At 48.6% G+C, this 19,449-nt stretch overlaps 1 protein-coding gene and 1 pseudogene across 5 annotated transcripts in view; one reads left to right on the forward strand and one right to left on the reverse strand.

Moving 5' to 3' along the window:
• The window catches only part of LOC139386125 (homeobox protein cut-like 1), a 125,788-nt gene that overhangs the window by 24,571 nt on the left and 81,768 nt on the right, over positions 1 to 19,449 (forward strand). For all 5 annotated transcript variants that reach the window (XM_071131559.1, XM_071131556.1, XM_071131555.1 and 2 more), the window contains exon 2: positions 10,212 to 10,322. In XM_071131559.1, coding sequence (XP_070987660.1) covers positions 10,212 to 10,322 — 111 coding nt within the window. The remainder of the gene's footprint in view (positions 1 to 10,211; positions 10,323 to 19,449) is intronic.
• LOC139386425 (piggyBac transposable element-derived protein 4-like) lies at positions 5,493 to 7,597 on the reverse strand (annotated as a pseudogene).

Below are 19,449 nucleotides of genomic sequence, written 5' to 3' on the forward strand. Positions count from 1 at the left end.
ACTGCTCTGGCTGGTATCACTACTCTGGCTGGTATCACTGGTATCACTGCTCTGGCTGGTATCACTGCTCTGGCTGGTATCACGGCCTGGTATCACTGCTCTGGCCTGGTATCACGGTATCACTGCTCTGGCTGGTATCACAGTATCACTGCTCTGGCTGGTGATAACAGCCAGAGCAGTGATACTAGCCAGAGCAGTGATACCAGCCAGAGCAGTGATACCAGCCAGAGCAGTGATACTAGCCAGAGCAGTGATACTAGCCAGAGCAGTGATACTAGCCAGAGCAGTGATACCAGCCAAAGCAGTGATACCAGCCAAAGCAGTGATACCAGCCAAAGCAGTGATACCAGCCAGAGCAGTGATACCAGTGATACCAGCCAGAGCAGTGATACTGTGATAGCAGGCCAGAGCAGTGATACCAGGCCAGAGCAGTGATACTAGCCAGAGCAGTGATACCAGCCAGAGCAATGATACTGTCAATAACCAGTGTGTGGGTTTCCTCTATTTTTTTTCTCACCTTGGGAAAAGAAAGCAGACATTTGAAAAGATCTGTAGATTCAGGAGTCCTCCTGGTGCTCTCCAACATGGCAGCCTCACACCCTCCTTTTCCTTCTTTCAACCTCTGTCCATCTGTCCCTCCTTCTCCCTCTTGTCTAGGCTATATCTGTCCCTGCCGTTAAGCTATAGCCTATGTCTGGTAGTGTTTGGCTGTGGTGTGGCTGCCGTCTCTCTGGGGAACATTGGTAATCTGTTCCAGCAGCGTTTGTGGCCGACCCAAATTAACCTAGACAAGCCCTACTACTCTGAGACCGAGCCAGACGAGCCTGGCCAAGCTGGGTAGTCAGACACATTTATATGTGACTGACCGGCTCAAATTGGTCTTATGTAGCAAAATTTGAAATTGTGTTTTTTTTACATTAGATAAAAGTAGAGACTCAGAGCTACAACATGGCATATCACACACCTACAGTTGAGGAACAATGGGAAAGTAATTCTGCTTTGAAAGTTGATCAACTTGTAACCTCACTTTTGAGAAAAGGGCCTTTGAATGTTTTGGTACCTAGTGGAGAGCTCTTCTTTGTGTACACCCATTGAGCATCGTTCACACACTCTTAAACCAGCCCCGCCCATCTCTTTAAGGATTCACATGTGAGGTCATCGTTCACACCCTCTTAAACCAGCCCCGTCCATCTCTTTAAGGATTCACATGTGAGGTCATCGTTCACACCCTCTTAAACCAGCCCCGCCCATCTCTTTAAGGATTCACATGTGAGGTCATCGTTCACACCCTCTTAAACCAGCCCCGCCCATCTCTTTAAGGATTCACATGTGAGGTCATCGTTCACACCCTCTTAAACCAGCCCCGCCCATCTCTTTAAGGATTCAAATGTGAGGTCATGTAGTAAACAGTGAGTAGTGTAGTAAAGACTTAAGACTTAAAGTGATAGTAATTTACCCAGACACACTTGTCTAAATTGATGGGTCATGTGAACGAAATGCTATAACCACCAGCCATATCAATTGATGGGAAAAAGTACCAAATTGTCATACTTGAGTAAAAGTATAAATCATTTCAAATTCCTTATAATTAACCAGACTGCACAAGTAATTTTTGGGGGGGACGGATATCCAGGGGCACAATCCAGCACAACATTTACAAATGAAGCGTTTGTCTTTAGTGAATCTGCCAGATCGGAGGCAGTAGGGATGACCAGGGACATTCTCTGTTTAGTGAGTCCTCCAGATCAGAGGCAGTAGGGATGACCAGGGACATTCTCTGTTTAGTGAGTCCTCCAGATCAGAGGCAGTAGGGATGACCAGGGACATTCTCTGTTTAGTGAGTCTGCCAGATCAAAGGCAGTAGGGATGACCAGGGATGTTCTCTGTTTAGTGAGTCCACCAGATCAGATGCAGTAGGGATGACCAGGGATGTTCTCTGTTTAGTGAGTCCTCCAGATCAGAGGCAGTAGGGATGACCAGGGATGCTCTCTGTTTAGTGAGTCCTCCAGATCAGAGGCAGTAGGGATGACCAGGGATGTTCTCTGTTTAGTGAGTCCTCCAGATCAGAGGCAGTAGGGATGACCAGGGATGCTCTCTGTTTAGTGAGTCCTCCAGATCAGAGGCAGTAGGGATGACCAGGGATGTTCTCTGTTTAGTGAGTCCACCAGATCAGAGGCTGTAGGGATGACCAGGGATGTTCTCTGTTTAGTGAGTCCACCAGATCGGAGGCAGTAGGGATGACCAGGGATGTTCTCTTGGTAAGTGTGTGAATTAGACAGCTATCCTGTCAAAATGTAACGAGTACTTTTGGGTGTCAGGGAAAATGTATGGACTATAAAGTACATTATTTTCTTTCAGATTGTAGTAAAAGTAGCCAGAAATATAAGTAGTTAAGTACAGATACCACCCCCCCCCCCTCCCCAAAAAATACTTTTGTACTTTTTAAAGTATTTTTTACTTAAGTACTTTACATCACTGAAATGCCTTCACACCAGTATATTAGCATACTTTATATACTGTTACACACACCAGTATATTAGCATACTTTATATACTGTTACACACACCAGTATATTAGCATACTTTATATACTGTTACACACACCAGTATATTAGCATACTTTATATACTGTTACACACACCAGTATATTAGCATACTTTATATACTGTTACACACACCAGTATATTAGCATACTTTATATACTGTTACACACACCAGTATATTAGCATACTTTAGTTAAGGCCATGCAAACCGAGTTGTTACCCGAGTTGTTACCCGAGTTGTTACCCGAGTTGACAGCCAAGTTGACAGCAGAGTTGACTCCCGAGTTGACTCCCGAGTGGACGCCCGAGTCGACTCCCGTGGGAGGTGCACATGTACAGTACATAAACAGATGCGCCATACATTTATGTGGTGATCACTTGATACGACCACATGATATTGTTGTGGTATGTCACAAAATCATGTTACGACCACACATACCAAAATTCATTTTATATACCAATATTTTGCTAAGTCTTGCTGAGTGGATGGGTCTCTACAGAAGGTGTATACGGTGCAGCCGAATGGTTACTTGCATGGTAGTAATATCAGAAATAAATACAGTATGAACAAGAACAATATCAATAATGATATCCGTGATAGAGGAGGTAGTTATATGCATAAAGTCAGGGGTAAAGTGGCTGAGCAGTAGGATTCATATTATTACATACAGAAACGTATGGCGTGTGTGTTAGAGAGTCATTTGAATAGAGGCACTACAGATAGTGCTGATGACTGGTCCGTCCGAACCGCGCATGAACAAGGGAATCTAGATTCGGAGTGCCTGTTTCTGTCCCACCCTTGACTTTGATGCAGGTCATAGCCTCTTCGTTGCAAAAACTCCCTGAGCGTCTCAAAAATATTAGTTTGTCTAGCTGTGTCCAGTTCAGGTGGTGCTTGTACAGGCAGACCATCTATGGGAGGAAGGATGTCGGCGTTTGGCAGCAGCTGAAACCTGGTCCCGACAGTCTGAACGCTCCTTGGTGACAACACCAGGCTCCAGAGCATGGACTGAGATCTGTCTGGCTTTACACCCACTGGGATCTGGACTGAGATCTGTCTGGCTTTACACCCACTGGGATCTGGACTGAGATCTGTCTGGCTTTACACCCACTGGGATCTGGACTGAGATCTGTCTGGCTTTACACCCACTGGGATCTGGACTGAGATCTGTCTGGCTTTACACCCATTGGGATCTGGACTGAGATCTGTCTGGCTTTACACCCACTGGGATCTGGACTGAGATCTGTCTGGCTTTACACCCATTGGGATCTGGACTGAGATCTGTCTGGCTTTACATCCACTGGGATCTGGACTGAGACCTGTCTGGCTTTACACCCACTGGGATCTGGACTGAGATCTGTCTGGCTTTACACCCACTGGGATCTGGGCTGGGAAGAGATGGATCTGGGATAGAATAGGATGGATGGGTGGTTGGGATTAATCATTTAGCTTGATGGAAAAATCTATGCTGGTATTCCCATTGCAGGAGTTTAGACAGAAATTTGGTGTGTGGGTTTTTGTGTGTCTAGGGATGCTGTAGATTGGCCTCTATGGGCCCCTATGGTAATATATCTAGAAGAAATCACTTAATATTTAAGTCATTAGTTGTGTGTTTAGTTAGCGTAATGACCAGCAGCATAATCACTCTCCTGGGTGAGAAGGAGGAGAGGGGGCAGGAGAAGAAGATGGAGAGGGGAGGAGAAGGATGAGAGGGGAGGAGAAGGATGAGAGGGGAGGAGAAGACGGAGCGGGGAGGAGAAGACGGAGTGGGGAGGAGAAGACGGAGCGGGGAGGAGAAGTTCCTATGCTTCCTGGCTGATGTTTTGGTCACTTTTGAATGCTGGCGGTGCTTTCACTCTAGTGGTTGCATGAGACGGAGTCTACAACCCACACAAGTGGCTCAGGTAGTGCAGCTCATCCAGGATGGCACATCAATGCGAGATGTGGCAAGAAGGTTTGCTGTGTCTGTCAACGTAGTGTCCAGAGCATGGAGGCGCTACCAGGAGACAGGCCAGTACATAAGGAGACGTGGAGGAGGCCGTAGGAGGGCAACAACCCAGCAGCAGGACCGCTACCTCCGCCTTTGTGCAAGGAGGAGCAGGAGGAGCACTGCCAGAGCCCTGCAAAATGACCTCCAGCAGGCCACAAATGTGCATGTGTCTGCTCAAACGGTCAGAAACAGACTCCATGAGGGTGGTATGAGGGCCCGACGTCCACAGGTGGGGGTTGTGCTTACAGCCCAACACCGTGCAGGACGTGTGGCATTTGCCAGAGAACACCAAGATTGGCAAATTCGCCACTGGCGCCCTGTGCTCTTCACAGATGAAAGCAGGTTCACACTGAGCACATGTGACAGACGTGACAGAGTCTGGAGACGCCGTGGAGAACGTTCTGCTGCCTGCAACATCCTCCAGCATGTCCGGTTTGGCGGTGGGTCAGTCATGGTGTGGGGGGGCCGCACAGCCCTCCATGTGCTCGCCAGAGGTAGTCTGACTGCCATTAGGTACCGAGATGAGATCCTCAGACCCCTTGTGAGACCATATGCTGGTGCGGTTGGCCCTGGGTTCCTCCTAATGCAAGACAATGCTAGACCTCATGTGGCTGGAGTGTGTCAGCAGTTCCTGCAAGAGGAAGGCATGGATGCTATGGACTGGCCCGCCCGTTCCCCAGACCTGAATCCAATTGACCACATCTGGGACATCATGTCTCGCTCCATCCACCAATGCCACGTTGCACCACAGACTGTCCAGGAGTTGGCGGATGCTTTAGTCCAGGTCTGGGAGGAGATCCCTCAGGAGACCATCCGCCACCTCATCAGGAGCATGCCCAGGCGTTGTAGGGAGGTCATACAGGCACGTGGAGGCCACACACACTACTGAGCCTCATTTTGACTTGTTTTAACCCTCCCGTTGTCCTCCTATTATGCCTAGCACACAGTGTCCCCCCGGGTCACCCTGTCCCGTCTTGGCTAAAGGCCCAGTGGGCACAAGTTTGACAGTATGCGTGTGAACAGCCTTTGCAGATGTATTTCTTACACCTGCAGCACGCGGTGTAGGTCTTGGCGTCCTTCTTGGGTGGGCAGAGCTGACACCTCTTCCTCTTACTCGCCACCGGCGGGGCGGCTGGGGCGGCGGCGGCCGGGCCAGCGGCTTGCTCCCGGGCTGGCGGACGAGCCTCGGCGGTGGCACTCTGTAGGACTTTGACAAGTGCGGACGCGGCTTGGGTGCGGGGGAGACGCTGCCTTCTTTGTATCAAGGGCTTTACGAGTGCCTTTCCGAGCTGCTCCAGGAACACCCTCCTCTTGTTCCGCTTCCCAGGCATCCAGTCGGGCTTGATCTCTCTCCATATGACAAAGGCGTTGTAGGAGGACACGTCGAGGATGTTGTTGAAGATGACCAGGGGCCAGCGGGCGGTCATCCGTCTGCAGCTGTAGGTCCCGACCACCTTGTCTAGGTTGTCCACGCCGCCCTTGTTGCAGTTGTAGTCTAGGATGAGGGCCGGCTTCCGGTCGCGGCGATCGCTAACGTCGGGCTCCGCGTGCAGCGTGCTCAGAAGTAGCACGTTCTTATTTCTCTTTGCCAGGTAGGACACTAGAGTGGCGGTGGGCGTGAAGGCGAACCTGGAGGACAGGACCTGTCTGCCCTTTGACTGGAGCAGCGCGGGCGGGAGCTCGGCCTTGTTCTTTCTCACCGTTCCTCTCGAGGAGCCGCTGGCCCAGTTCGTAGGAGGTGAAGAAATTGTCACACGTGACGTTGTGACCGCCCGGCAGTCCCTCGGTCAGATCGAGGACGACGCGGGCGCCCTGGTTCTTCTCGGGGCCTCCGCCGGCCGCCTTGCCGGTGTAGACTTGCATCTTCCAAGCGTAGCTGGACTTGGCGTCGCAGGCCACCCACGACTTGATGCCGTATTTGGCCGGCTTGCTGGGAATGTACTGTCGGAAAGGACAGCGTCCTTTCGGTGGGGAGAAGGGAGGAAAGAGGAGATTAGCAGCGTCATCGTTAAAGCGGGGGCACTGCGTTTATGTTACACGCAGCCGCCGCCGCTACTGCGGATTGCTACTACTGCCGATTGCTACTACTGCCCACACTACTACTGCTACCTCTCTATGCTACACGCACATACACAGATACATAGACGGTACCTCTGAACGGGACCAGTTGTTCGTCCTCCGTCACGTCGGGCCCCGGGTTGTAGAGGGCCGGCAGCCGCTCCTCCCACAGGTCCCATACCTCTCTTATGGCCGCCAGTCTGTCGGTGGCGAGTCTGGCGGGTCTCGACTGGCGGTCGTCGAATCGCAGCAGCCTCGAGTACTTGTGAAACACCTTGAGCGGCATGGTGGCGCGGAACACGGTCCTGCCGCTCTCGGCGTCCCACAGGCTGGCCGCGGCCTCGCCTCGGGACCTGTAGACGCCGGCTAGGATCAGCAGCCCTACCAAGGCGCGCAGGTCGGTGGAGTCCATGGGTCGCCAGCCGTCGCCGTATTTTCTCACCCCCTGCAGATTTGTCATGTCCACAATGATCCTTTCTATCGCCGGTGTGACAAACAGCCGGAAGGTGGACTCGATGTCGAGTGCTCGCGACGCGGCGTAGGCCGTGGGGCCCGGCGTCACGACGGAGCCGGGGCGGCGGATGGCGCGGGGCCGGTCTGGGCCGCGATAGGCCACGGAGGACCATTTGATTTTGACGTTCTTTGACAGCAACGTCTCCCTTTGGGCTCGGGCGGCTGCCGCCGCGTCCTCTCTGTCTCGCTCTGGCTCTCTGGCTGTGTCTCGCTCTCGGGCAGCGGCCGTGTCTCCCTCTCGCTCTTCCTCCGAAGAGGAGCACGACCGCGAGGCCGAGTCGTCGTCGTAGTCGTCCGCATCACGCTCTGGGTTGTATTCCTCGCCGTCTTCATCTTCCGAAACGTCCTCCTCTTCGGATTCCAAGTACTCTTCTTCGTCTTCTTGGTCGACACTGGAGGATATCTGTTCCAGGACCTGAGCCGCGCTAAAACAAGGACTGCGAGGCGTCGTAGGCGGAGGGCTCGCGCTCGGCGGGGTCGTATTCCTCCTCATCATCGTCCTCATCATAGTCCTCATCTTATTCTTCTTCTTCCTGACAATATTAGTAGCCTCTCTACGGCGGCCTTACAGTGGCCACGTGAATGGGACGAGGCACGCGAACGGACGAGGCGCGTGGTTGGCCCTGTCTGCTCCTTCGGCCCATCCGGTACGCTTGGCTGGCCTCCCCGTGTGATTGCAACGAGGTCTTGCACTGAGTTCTTGTGGACAAGTGGTGCCAGGGTCACTCTGACCCGGCCCAGACACAGGAGAACAACTCGTAACACAGGGCCAGGGTCACTCTGACCCAGACCAGACAGTGGTAGGAGGGTTACAACATACACCTTGCTAACGCTGCCAGGGTCACTCTGACCCACACAGACACGGGGAATCAACTCGTAACGCTGCCCGGGGTCACTATGACCCAGCCCAGACAGGGGTAGGAGGGTTACAACATACACCTTGATAAGGCTGCCAGGGTCACTCTGACCCACACAGACAGGGGGGAATCAACTCGTAACGCTGGCCGGGGTCACTATGACCCGGCCCAGACAGGGGTAGGGTATTGTAACAACAACCATACCCAAAAGGCACAATTTCCACAACCAAAGGAAGGCAGTGTAGTAGGGGGGCGTTTTTAGAATCAATACCCAAACTCACACGGGGCCCAAGGGCAGTACCGCTATTATCCACCAGGTGGTAGTGGGGCCCCCCACTTCGCACACAGGGCCCTTGCCCGGAATGTGGCGGGTGTCAATTCTGGGGCAGGACCTTTGACTAGTGTCCACCAGATGGTAGTGTTGGGTCACTATGACCCAGACCAGACAGTGGTAGGAGGGTTACAACATACACCTTGATAAGGCTGCCAGGGTCACTCTGACCCACACAGACACGGGGAATCAACTCGTAACGCTGGCCGGGGTCACTCTGACGTCACTATGATCCCGCCCACACAGGGGCGGGAGGGTTACAACATACACCTTGCTGTTTGACTAGTATCCACCAGGTGGTAGTGTGGGTCACTATGACCCGGCCCAGACAGGGGTAGGAGGGTTACAACATACACCTTGATAAGGCTGCCAGGGTCACTCTGACCCACACAGACACGGGGGATCAACTCGTAACCCTGCCCGGGGTCACTCTGACCCGCCGAGACAACAGGAGGGTTAAGGACATTACATCAACGTTGGATCAGCCTGTAGTGTGGTTTTCCACTTTAAATGTGAGTGTGACTCCAAATCCAGACCTCCATGGGTTGATAAATTTGATTTCCATTGATAATTTTTGTGTGATTTTGTTGTCAGCACATTCAACTATGTAAAGAAAAAAGTATTTAATAAGAATATTTCATTCATTCAGATCTAGGATGTGTTATTTTAGTGTTCCCTTTATTGTTTTGAGCAGTGTACTACAGACCTGTCTGTCTTTATGTGTGTGCATTTGTCCCACAGTTAGAATTGTAACCAAGTGCTCAGTAGCTAGGTTTTTTTGTGCTCAGTAGCTAGGTTTTTTTGTGCTCAGTCGCTAGGTTTTTTTGTGCTCAGTCGCTAGGTTTTTTTGTGCTCAGTCGCTAGGTTTTTTTGTGCTCAGTCGCTAGGTTTTTTTGTGCTCAGTCGCTAGGTTTTTTTGTGCTCAGTCGCTAGGTTTTTTTGTGCTCAGTCGCTAGGTTTTTTTGTGCTCAGTCGCTAGGTTTTTTTTGTGCTCAGTCGCTAGGCTTTTTTGTGCTCAGTCGCTAGTTTTTTTTTGTGCTCAGTCGCTAGGTTTTTTTTGTGCTCAGTCGCTAGGTTTTTTTTGTGCTCAGTCGCTAGGTTTTTTTGTGCTCAGTCGCTAGGTTTTTTTGTGCTCAGTAGCTAGGTTTTTTTTGTGCTCAGTAGCTAGGTTTTTTTTGTGCTCAGTAGCTAGGTTTTCTATTAAAATGGCGTATAAAGAAAATGAGCATTTTCCCAGCAGTGGTGTTTCCACCAGACTGACTTGTGATTTCAAATCAGGGATGACGTAGTGCTCACTATGTACCTTTTCTGCTTCAGTTTTCATCTACTGAATAGTTTAGCGGCCAGCTATCTGAACTTGTAGTAAGTAGAGGGCTCCTCTCAAGACCTCTGGGGGAGAGGGCTCCTCTCAAGACCTCTGGGGGAGAGGGCTCCTCTCAAGACCTCTGGGGGGAGAGGGCTCCTCTCAAGACCTCTGGGGGGAGAGGGCTCTTCTCAAGACCTCTGGGGGGAGAGGGCTCTTCTCAAGACCTCTGGGGGGAGAGGGCTCCTCTCAAGACCTCTGGGGGAAGAGGGCTCCTCTCAAGACCTCTGGGGGAAGAGGGCTCCTCTCAAGACCGCTGGGGGAAGAGGGCTCCTCTCAAGACCGCTGGGGGAGAGGGCTCCTCTCAAGACCGCTGGGGGAGAGGGCTCCTCTCAAGACCGCTGGGGGTCTGGAAAAGGCTGCTCTAACATTAAGGCATAGACTAGTGGCATTTAATGTCATGAAGTTGTGTTCTCATGTCAATGATGCTGTGCCAGCAGAGTTCACCCTAGGGAATGGGTGGGGGAGCTCTTCATCCGAGGGGATTATTCTACTTCCCAATCTTAAATCAAGCCCTTATCCTATGTCTCTAACAAAATGTGTGTGTGTGTTTCAGAGAGAACTAGACGCCACCGCCACACAGCTCGCCAACAGACAGGATGAGAGCGAACAGTCCAGGAAGAAACTCATCGACCAGAGCCGCGACTTCAAGAAGAACACACCGGAGGTGACACACATTTTAAATGCTTTATTTCAATCCACAAATCACATTACAGTTTAGAAGGATTCAACCATTTTGAAAGGTCACCGTGAATATAGAAATCAGCATGTTCTCCATACAGCTAGGCTGACCACTGACACAGAGCACCATGTTCTCATACAGATAGGCTGATCACTGATCACTGACACAGAGCACCATGTTCTCATACAGCTAGGCTGATCACTGACCACTGACACAGAGCACCATGTTCTCATACAGTTAGGCTGATCACTGACACAGAGCACCATGTTCTCATACAGCTAGGCTGACCACTGACACAGAGCACCATGTTCTAATACAGTTAGGCTGACCACTGACACAGAGCACCATGTTCTCATACAGCTAGGCTGATCACTGATCACTGACACAGAGCACCGTGTTCTCATACAGCTAGGCTGATCACTGACCACTGACACAGAGCACCATGTTCTCATACAGCTAGGCTGATCACTGATCACTGACACAGAGCACCGTGTTCTCATGCAGCTAGGTTGATCACTGACACAGAGCACCATGTTCTCATACAGCTAGGCTGACCACTGACACAGAGCACCGTGTTCTCATACAGCTAGGCTGATCACTGACACAGAGCAGCGTGTTCTCATACAGCTAGGCTGATCACTGATCACTGACACAGCACCGTGTTCTCATACAGCTAGGCTGATCACTGACCACTGACACAGAGCACCATGTTCTCATACAGCTAGGCTGATCACTGATCACTGACACAGAGCACCGTGTTCTCATACAGCTAGGTTGATCACTGACACAGAGCACCATGTTCTCATACAGCTAGGCTGACCACTGACACAGAGCACCGTGTTCTCATACAGCTAGGCTGATCACTGACACAGAGCAGCGTGTTCTCAAACAGCTAGGCTGATCACTGATCACTGACACAGAGCACCGTGTTCTCATACAGCTAGGCTGATCACTGATCACTGACACAGAGCACCGTGCTCTCATACAGCTAGGCTGATCACTGACACAGAGCACCATGTTCTCATACAGCTAGGCTGATCACTGACACAGAGCACCGTGTTTTCATACAGCTAGGCTGATCTCTGATCACTGACACAGAGCACAATGTTCTCATACAGCTAGGCTGATCACTGACACAGAGCACTATGTTCTCATACCGCTAGGCTGATCACTGACACAGAGCACCGTGTTCTCAAACAGCTAGGCTGATCACTGATCACTGACACAGAGCACCATGTTCTCATACAGCTAGGCTGATCACTGATCACTGACACAGAGCACCATGTTCTCATACAGCTAGGCTGATAACTGATCACTGACACAGAGCACCGTGTTCTCATACAGCTAGGCTGATCACTGACCACTGACACAGAGCACCATGTTCTCATACAGCTAGGCTGATCACTGATCACTGACACAGAGCACCATGTTCTCATACAGTTAGGCTGACCACTGACACAGAGCACCATGTTCTAATACAGCTAGGCTGATCACTGACACAGAGCACCGTCATCTCATACAGCTAGGCTGATCTCTGATCACTGACACAGAGCACCATGTTCTCATACAGCTAGGCTGATCACTGACACAGAGCACCGTGTTCTCAAACAGCTAGGCTGATCACTGACCACTGACACAGAGCACCATGTTCTCATACAGCTAGGCTGATCACTGATCACTGACACAGAGCACTGTGTTCTCATACAGCTAGGCTGATAACTGACACAGAGCACCGTGTTCTCATACAGCTAGGCTGATCACTGACACAGAGCACCATGTTCTCATACAGCTAGGCTGATCACTGACACAGAGCACCATGTTCTCCATACAGCTAGGCTGATCACTGACACAGAGCACTATGTTGAGTACACCTACGTTCCCTGCACAGAGGCCTCAAGTGTTTACTTTAAAAAAGAATATCTCTTTAGTATCTCCCTGTTGGAACCCCGTACTAACAGAACTCATTATTGATTAATGCTCAGGTATTATAGCTTATTTTAGAATCAAATTTCTCTTAGCACAATTCGTTCAACTTATGTAGATGCCGAGTCATTTAATTTCTATACGGATGGAAGGTTTAGAATGCTCATCACCCATCCAAACTCCTGTTTTTTTCTATGTTTAACTTCACATCAAGCACTTTCTCATTAAAATCCAAAATGATAATTTACAAAATGTAATTCTTCTTGTGAAATAATCGATTTATATTTTATATTTTTCAAAGTAGCCACCCTTTGTTTGCCTTGACAGCTTTGCACGCTCTTGGCATTCTCTCAACCAGGTTCATGAGGAATGCTTTTCCAATAGTCTTGAAGGATTTCCCACATATGCTGAGCACTTGTTGGCTGCTTGTCATTCACTCTACAGTCCAACTTATCTGAAAACATCTCAATTGGGTTGAGGTCGGGTGATTGTGGAGGCCAGGTCATCTGATGCAGCACTCCATCACTCTCCTTCTTGGTCAAATAGCCCTTACACAGCCTGGAGGTGTGTTTTGGGTCAATTGTCCTGTTGGAAAAACAAATCACAGTCCCACCACGTGAAAACCAGATGGGATGGCGTATCGCTGCAGAATGCGGTGGTAGCCATGCTGGTTAAGTGTGCTTTGAATTCTAAATATATCAGACACCTGTCGATCAAATGCGCAGGGAGGGAGGCAAGTTCCCATTCAGTTATTAAAACATGGTTTGGCAGGCAAGCTGCTGAAGGGCCACCCGGCTACTATTCCCCATAGTTTATCAGGCCAAATTTGACGGGCCAACTACAAGCTAAAACAGTTGGAGAGGATTTATCTAGTGCTCCCTCGTTTTTAGATTTTAGCTCATCTCACTGGCTGACATTATTAGTTGTTGATCTTGTTGTTGTTGTGCGTAGGCAACTGAGGGAGAGAGAGAGTCTACCTTTTCATGGTTGTTTGATCGATAGGACTTTAAAGTTCCCAAATGTAAGACGACTCCCGTGGTGTTTTACATATTAGCAGAAATCCATTCAGGGGGTATTTTTTGGGGGGCTTTTGGCTAAGACATTCTAGTGGTCTAAAGTCACACAATTGCTACTGTAAAAACACAGTCCAGTTCATAGTGATTGATGACAGACCCTACTGCCTGTAAACACACAGTCCAGTTCAGAGTGAATGATGGCAGGCCCTACTGCCTGTAAACACACAGTCCAGTTCAAAGTGAATGATGGCAGGCCCTACTAACTGTAAACACAGTCCAATTCATAGTGAATGATGGGTGGCCCTGCTGCCTGTAAACACACTCCAGTTCAGAGTGAATGATGGCAGGCCCTACTGCCTGTAAACACACAGTCCAGTTCATAGTGAATGATGACAGGCCCTACTGCCTGTAAACACACAGTCCAGTTCAGAGTGAATGATGGCAGGCCCTACTGCCTGTAAACACACAGTCCAGTTCATAGTGAATGATGACAGGCCCTACTGCCTGTAAACACACAGTCCAGTTCAGAGTGAATGATGGGTGGCCCGTGTGACAAATGACTTATCTGCATATAGGCCCCCTGTAGCTCTGTTTGGCTCTGGCACACTATTCCTGAAGTAGACAGATGTTTTTTATTAGGTTTCATTTACTGCAGTGGCTATTATTTGTCCAAACCCTCAGCTGCTTTCCCACTCTATATTGCTATATAAAAAAAAAGCCTTAAATCGCCGTTATTCCCAAACATTTTATTAGGTTTTATTTACTGCAGTGGCTATAAAAAAAAATGAAAATGGTTGTGGGGTGTATTTTTAAATAACGTTTAATGTTGCTAAAACGATACTCATCAGTTGCTTCTTTCTTCTCTTGCTGCTTTCAACATCGCCCTGTTGGACATGCTTTTAATAGGAATATCGCCGGGGGCGACGGGGGAAAATTATAGACTTGCAAAAGTTCCCAAAATAGTGCTTCCTTTTTCCAAGCGCGGGGAAGAGACCGAACAGAAATGTCCCCCAGTCGTCTGGATTGTATGACCTATTTGGTTCCGTGTTGAATGTGTTATGTGACAGTCCTGCTGTGTGGAATCATGAGGGAATTATGTTAGTCTCGTTTCTCCTGGCGACGCCCCTGGGAATTGTCTCTGTGTGTGTGTGTGTGTGTTTCCAAGGCAACTTAACTGATCAAACACAGACTGGAAACAAAGGAGGGTTGTTGTTATCGGGAGTGTCACACTAATGAAGAATTTATAATGACGTGAATGATGTAGGACTATATATTTCTATAGGCTAGGATAGGGCTGTGTCTGTGAGGACTGGAGAGACAGGTGTCTCTTTACACCCCCCCCCCCCCCCCCCCTTCCACCTCATGTCCCCTCCTTCCTATCAACTTATGTCACACACAAAGCAACACACACCAAACAAAGGAGCACAGGAACACCCAGGACACACTGATTCAGGTCAGAAATAGACAGGGGGGGACCACACAATAGCTACAAGCATAAAACGTAGGGAGACAGTCAGACAGACACGCGCACGCATGCATGCATGTATTCATCACAGTAACAAGCCCTTGTTTTAGGGGGTGTTCTTTGGGCATCTGTGTGGTCTGTGGTATGTAGGAGGTGGGGCCGGAGGAAGGGAGAGGAATCTGACCCTGGTGGGAGAGTGACACGATCCTCCCAGAGAGGAGATGAGGGGGCTCTGAAGTCCTCTCAAATAACTAGGGCTGGGTAATATGGCCATAATATAGTATCAAGGTATTTTTTCAAAATTGATGTTCTTTTATGTTTTTTGAATAATACATGTTCAAAATGAGCTTTATGAGCAGTACGTGACCCTGGGGGTGGCAAGTGATTTCAATGGGTCTTTCTTCATTCCTATTTGTTTTATATTCAACCAAAAATCATTTCCTGCAATTTCTTGCACTCAGTTGAGATAATTCCACACTGCCATGTATGGCTGTTAAACAATTTAAGGCCTTATTTTTAACAAACTGTTGTAATACCAATTTGACTTGTGATTTTAGAGAAAAACACTTGGGTGAACTGTTGGAATCACGGAAATAGAATGTTTATTCTAATTCCATAGTTAGAATATAGTAGTGGGCACTTTGAATACAGTGTTTGACATGACAACGAATGAAAATGCCAGGGAGGAGTTATTGTAGCAGGGTAGGAACCAAAGTGTTGGTCAGTGTTTCCTAGGAGAGCCTATAATCTTTGGCATGTTTCAACATGTAGCCAACAAATTCATTTTTTCGCCTGTTCCTCTTTTGATTTAGAAGATACCGTTGCACAAACAACCTGCTGATTTAGACCTACACCATCACTGGTATCAGGCTGTGTAGCTAGCTACGCTTGATCTGATTCAGTACATTTTTTTTTGCTATCTAGACAGCTAACTTAGCAATTAGCATTAGCGTCTAACAGGATTTAGCAAAGTTATCTGTTTGCAGATGTAAGAAACAAACTAATAGTGTAATTGTAGAACACTTGTGGATTTACATTAAGAAGCAAAGTGAAAACAACATTGTTGCATGTGTTGACCATGCAGACTGAAGGCAAGCATCTCCTGGTGGAGTAACAACAAATGCGCTCCTTGAGTCTGTGTGGAAAGCGGCGTGGGGAGAGCGAGAGGGATGACTCAAGTGGAGATGTGAACTATAAAAACAGATGTTATACACAGCGTATCACATTTTAACAAACCAAACATTCAAATACCGTTATAGAAGGTAAAGTAAAAACCCAAACCGGTCCTTGTATCAATACTGGTATATAGTAAAATACGGTACACCGCCCAGCCCTACAAATATCCCAGTGATACAAAACATTAGAACCACCTGCTCTTTCCATGACATAGACTGACCAGGTGAATCCAGGTGAGATCTATGATCCCTTATTGATGTTGTTAAATCCACTTCAATCAGTGTAGATGAAGGGGAGGAGACGGGGTTAAAGAAGGATTTTTAAGCCTTGACACAATTAGACATGGATTGTGTATGTGTGCCATTCAGAGGGTGAATGGGCAAGACAAAATATTGAAGTGTCTTTGAACGGGGTAGGGTAGTAAGTGCCAGGCGCACCGGTTTGAGTGTCAAGAACTGCAATGCTGCTGGGTGTTTCACGCTCAACAGTTTCCCGTGTGTATCAAGCAGTGGAGGCTCCTCAGAGGAGGAAGGGGAAGACCATCCTCAGTGAATTTCATAAAAATGTTGAAACATTAAAGTCATTATTTTTAGATAAAACTCTGCTAAATATATTCACATGTCACAAAATAATTGATTTAAAACACTGTTTTGTAATAAAGGTCTATAGTAGCTTTAATAGCACCATGGTGTAGCCTGAGGACAGCTAGTTTCTGTCCTCCTCTGGGTACATTGACTCCAATACAAAACCTAGAAGGCTCATGGTTCTCAGCCCCTTTCATAGACTTATACAGTAAATATGATAACTTCTGGAGGACGTCCTCCAACCTATCAGAGCTCTTGCCGCATGAACTGACACGTTGTCCACCCAATCAAAGGATCAGAGAATGAATCTAGTACTGAAAGCATCAGCTACAGCTAGCTTGCACCGCAGGGCATAAAATGTGGTGAGTGGTTGACTCAAAGAGAGAAAGACATTAGTTGAACAGTTTTGAAGGAGAAGCGAGAGCGAGAGAGTGCTCTATTAGTTTTTTATTTCACATTTGGCCTACTCCAACACCCGGCTAAAACAGAGGGGGATGTTATGTTAGCTAGCTGGCTATGGCTATCCAACAGAGGGGGATGATATGTTAGCTAGCTGGCTATGGCTATCCAACAGAGGGGGATGATATGTTAGCTAGCTGGCTATGGATACCCAACACTGGAACTCTTCCAAGTCAAGATACGCTTTTGGTCTTATTAATTTATTGCCACTGGGCCCGTCGGTTGTAGCAACCTCATGTAGTTGCCTAAACCTATCAATGTTACATTGAGCTGGGTAAAAGGAATATGAATGACAGTCATCAAATATTTGCACCGACTGCCACTGGTATCAAGAATGGTCCAAGGACATCCAGCCAACTTGAGCTACAAAGGATCCTACCATGGACCAGCTTTGAATAGCCAGCCTAAAGAGCCTAGAGATCAGATTACTTCAGACTAAATTAGACTCGTCCACACCAGACCAGGTTGGACTCGTCCACACCAGACCAGGTTGGACTCGTCCACACCAGACCAGGTTGGACTCGTCCACACCAGACCAGGTTGGACTCGTCCACACCAGACCAGGTTGGACTCGTCCACACCAGACCAGGTTGGACTCGTCCACACCAGACCAGGTTGGACTCGTCCACACCAGACCAGGTTGGATATCGTCCACACCAGACCAGGTTGGATATCGTCCACACCAGACCAGGTTGGACTCGTCCACACCAGACCAGGTTGGACTCGTCCACATCAGACCAGGTTGGACTCGTCCACACCAGACCAGGTTGGACTCGTCCACACCAGGACAGGTTGGATATCGTCCACACCAGGACAGGTTGGATATCGTCCACACCAGGACAGGTTGGATATCGTCCACATCAGACCAGGTTGGACTCGTCCAGATGAGTCTGTCCGCTTCATTATTCAGCCATCAGGAGACCACCTCAGTACTTTACTGAGCTGTACTCTTCATGGACAGAGTGTTTCTGGTAATGTTGATTCAGGAAGACAGGATGCAGTGTGTTATAATTCATCTAATGTGTGAATAATACATTCGAGTTTTCGTCTTCGTCTTTTACTGAGAGCCTGACACCGTAATGCCACAATGCAGTCGAAGCCATGATGACGTCGCAACCATGGCCCAAGTGCAGTGTTCTGTGGCTGGTATTGAATATATTTATTTTAAGGGAGTGAGCCGAGACGCTCCAGGAAGCAGTTAACCCTCTCCAAAATCCTAACCTTGACTACAGGGTAGAAAGACTTAAAACGAACCTTCGACGAGTGTCGGTAGGGACCACTTCATCCTCCTCCCAGCCAAATAGACCGACAGATAACCAGACTGACCAGCGAGGGGAAATTCCAGATGACTAAGGGAGGCGGGATGCACATCCCAGCCATCCATCTTACTGTGTTGACCCTGTTGACCGAGGAGCTGTTGAACACGGAGGCTCTGGCATACACACACACGTGCATGATAAACAGTCTATAGTGATGCACATGAGGTCTTTCCCATGTGTAGACCTTCAGCATGCTTCCTGCTAGTTGTAAATAACTAATTAGTCTGTTCAGCTAAATTAGAAACGGGCTGATTTAAAATGTAAAAAATAATGTAAAAAATGGGTTTAGTGGAAACTTAGGGCACTCAAGCTGCTCAGGGTCCTTCACAGAACTTGGGGTTTGGCTGGGGGAAGCAGGACGGGGGTGACTATCTCTAGGGCCCGTTACCCACAAAACATCTCCAAGTAGGATTGCTGATCTAGAATCCGTTTGGACTTTAAGATCATCAATGAATAAGATTGTAGGACCTGACCTAATCAAACGTGGTGGATACAGGACCTGACCTAAGCAGGGGCAGTCAAATAAGTGTACACACACACACACACACACCACTGTGGTAGTTAGTATCATCATGTGTTCCTGATCTAAAGTGTATCTATCTTTAGCCAGGAGCCTTACAGGTAGAGCCATCTGTACAGGATAGTTTATTGTGCTGTACTGTAGTGTAGTTTATTGTGCTGTACTGTGGTGTAGTGTACTGTGGTGTAGTGTACTGTGGTGTAGTGTATTGTAGTGTGGTGTGCTGTAGTGTGCTGTGGTGTAGTGTGCTGTGGTGTAGTGTGCTGTGGTGTAGTGTGCTGTACTGTGGTGTAGTGTGCTGTAGTGTGCTGTGGTGTGCTGTACTGTAGTGTGGTGTGCTGTACTGTGGTGTAGTGTGGTGTGCTGTACTGTGGTGTAGTGTGTAGTGTGCTGTACTGTCGTGTACTGTGGTGTACTGTGCTCTTGTGTAGTGTGAAGTGTGCTGTGGTGTAGTGTGCTGTGGTGTAGTGTACTGTGGTGTAGTGTAGTGTGCTGTGGTGTAGTGTGCTGTAATGTACGGTGGTGTAGTGTGCTGTGGTGTAGTGTACTGTGGTGTAGTGTGGTGTAGTGTGCTGTAATGTACTGTGGTGTAGTGTGCTGTGGTGTAGTGTGCTGTGGTGTAGTGTACTGTGGTGTAGTGTACTGTGGTG

This window comes from Oncorhynchus clarkii, chromosome 27 (assembly GCF_045791955.1).
Source record: "Oncorhynchus clarkii lewisi isolate Uvic-CL-2024 chromosome 27, UVic_Ocla_1.0, whole genome shotgun sequence".
In the NCBI taxonomy this organism is placed as follows: Eukaryota; Metazoa; Chordata; class Actinopteri; order Salmoniformes; family Salmonidae; genus Oncorhynchus; species Oncorhynchus clarkii.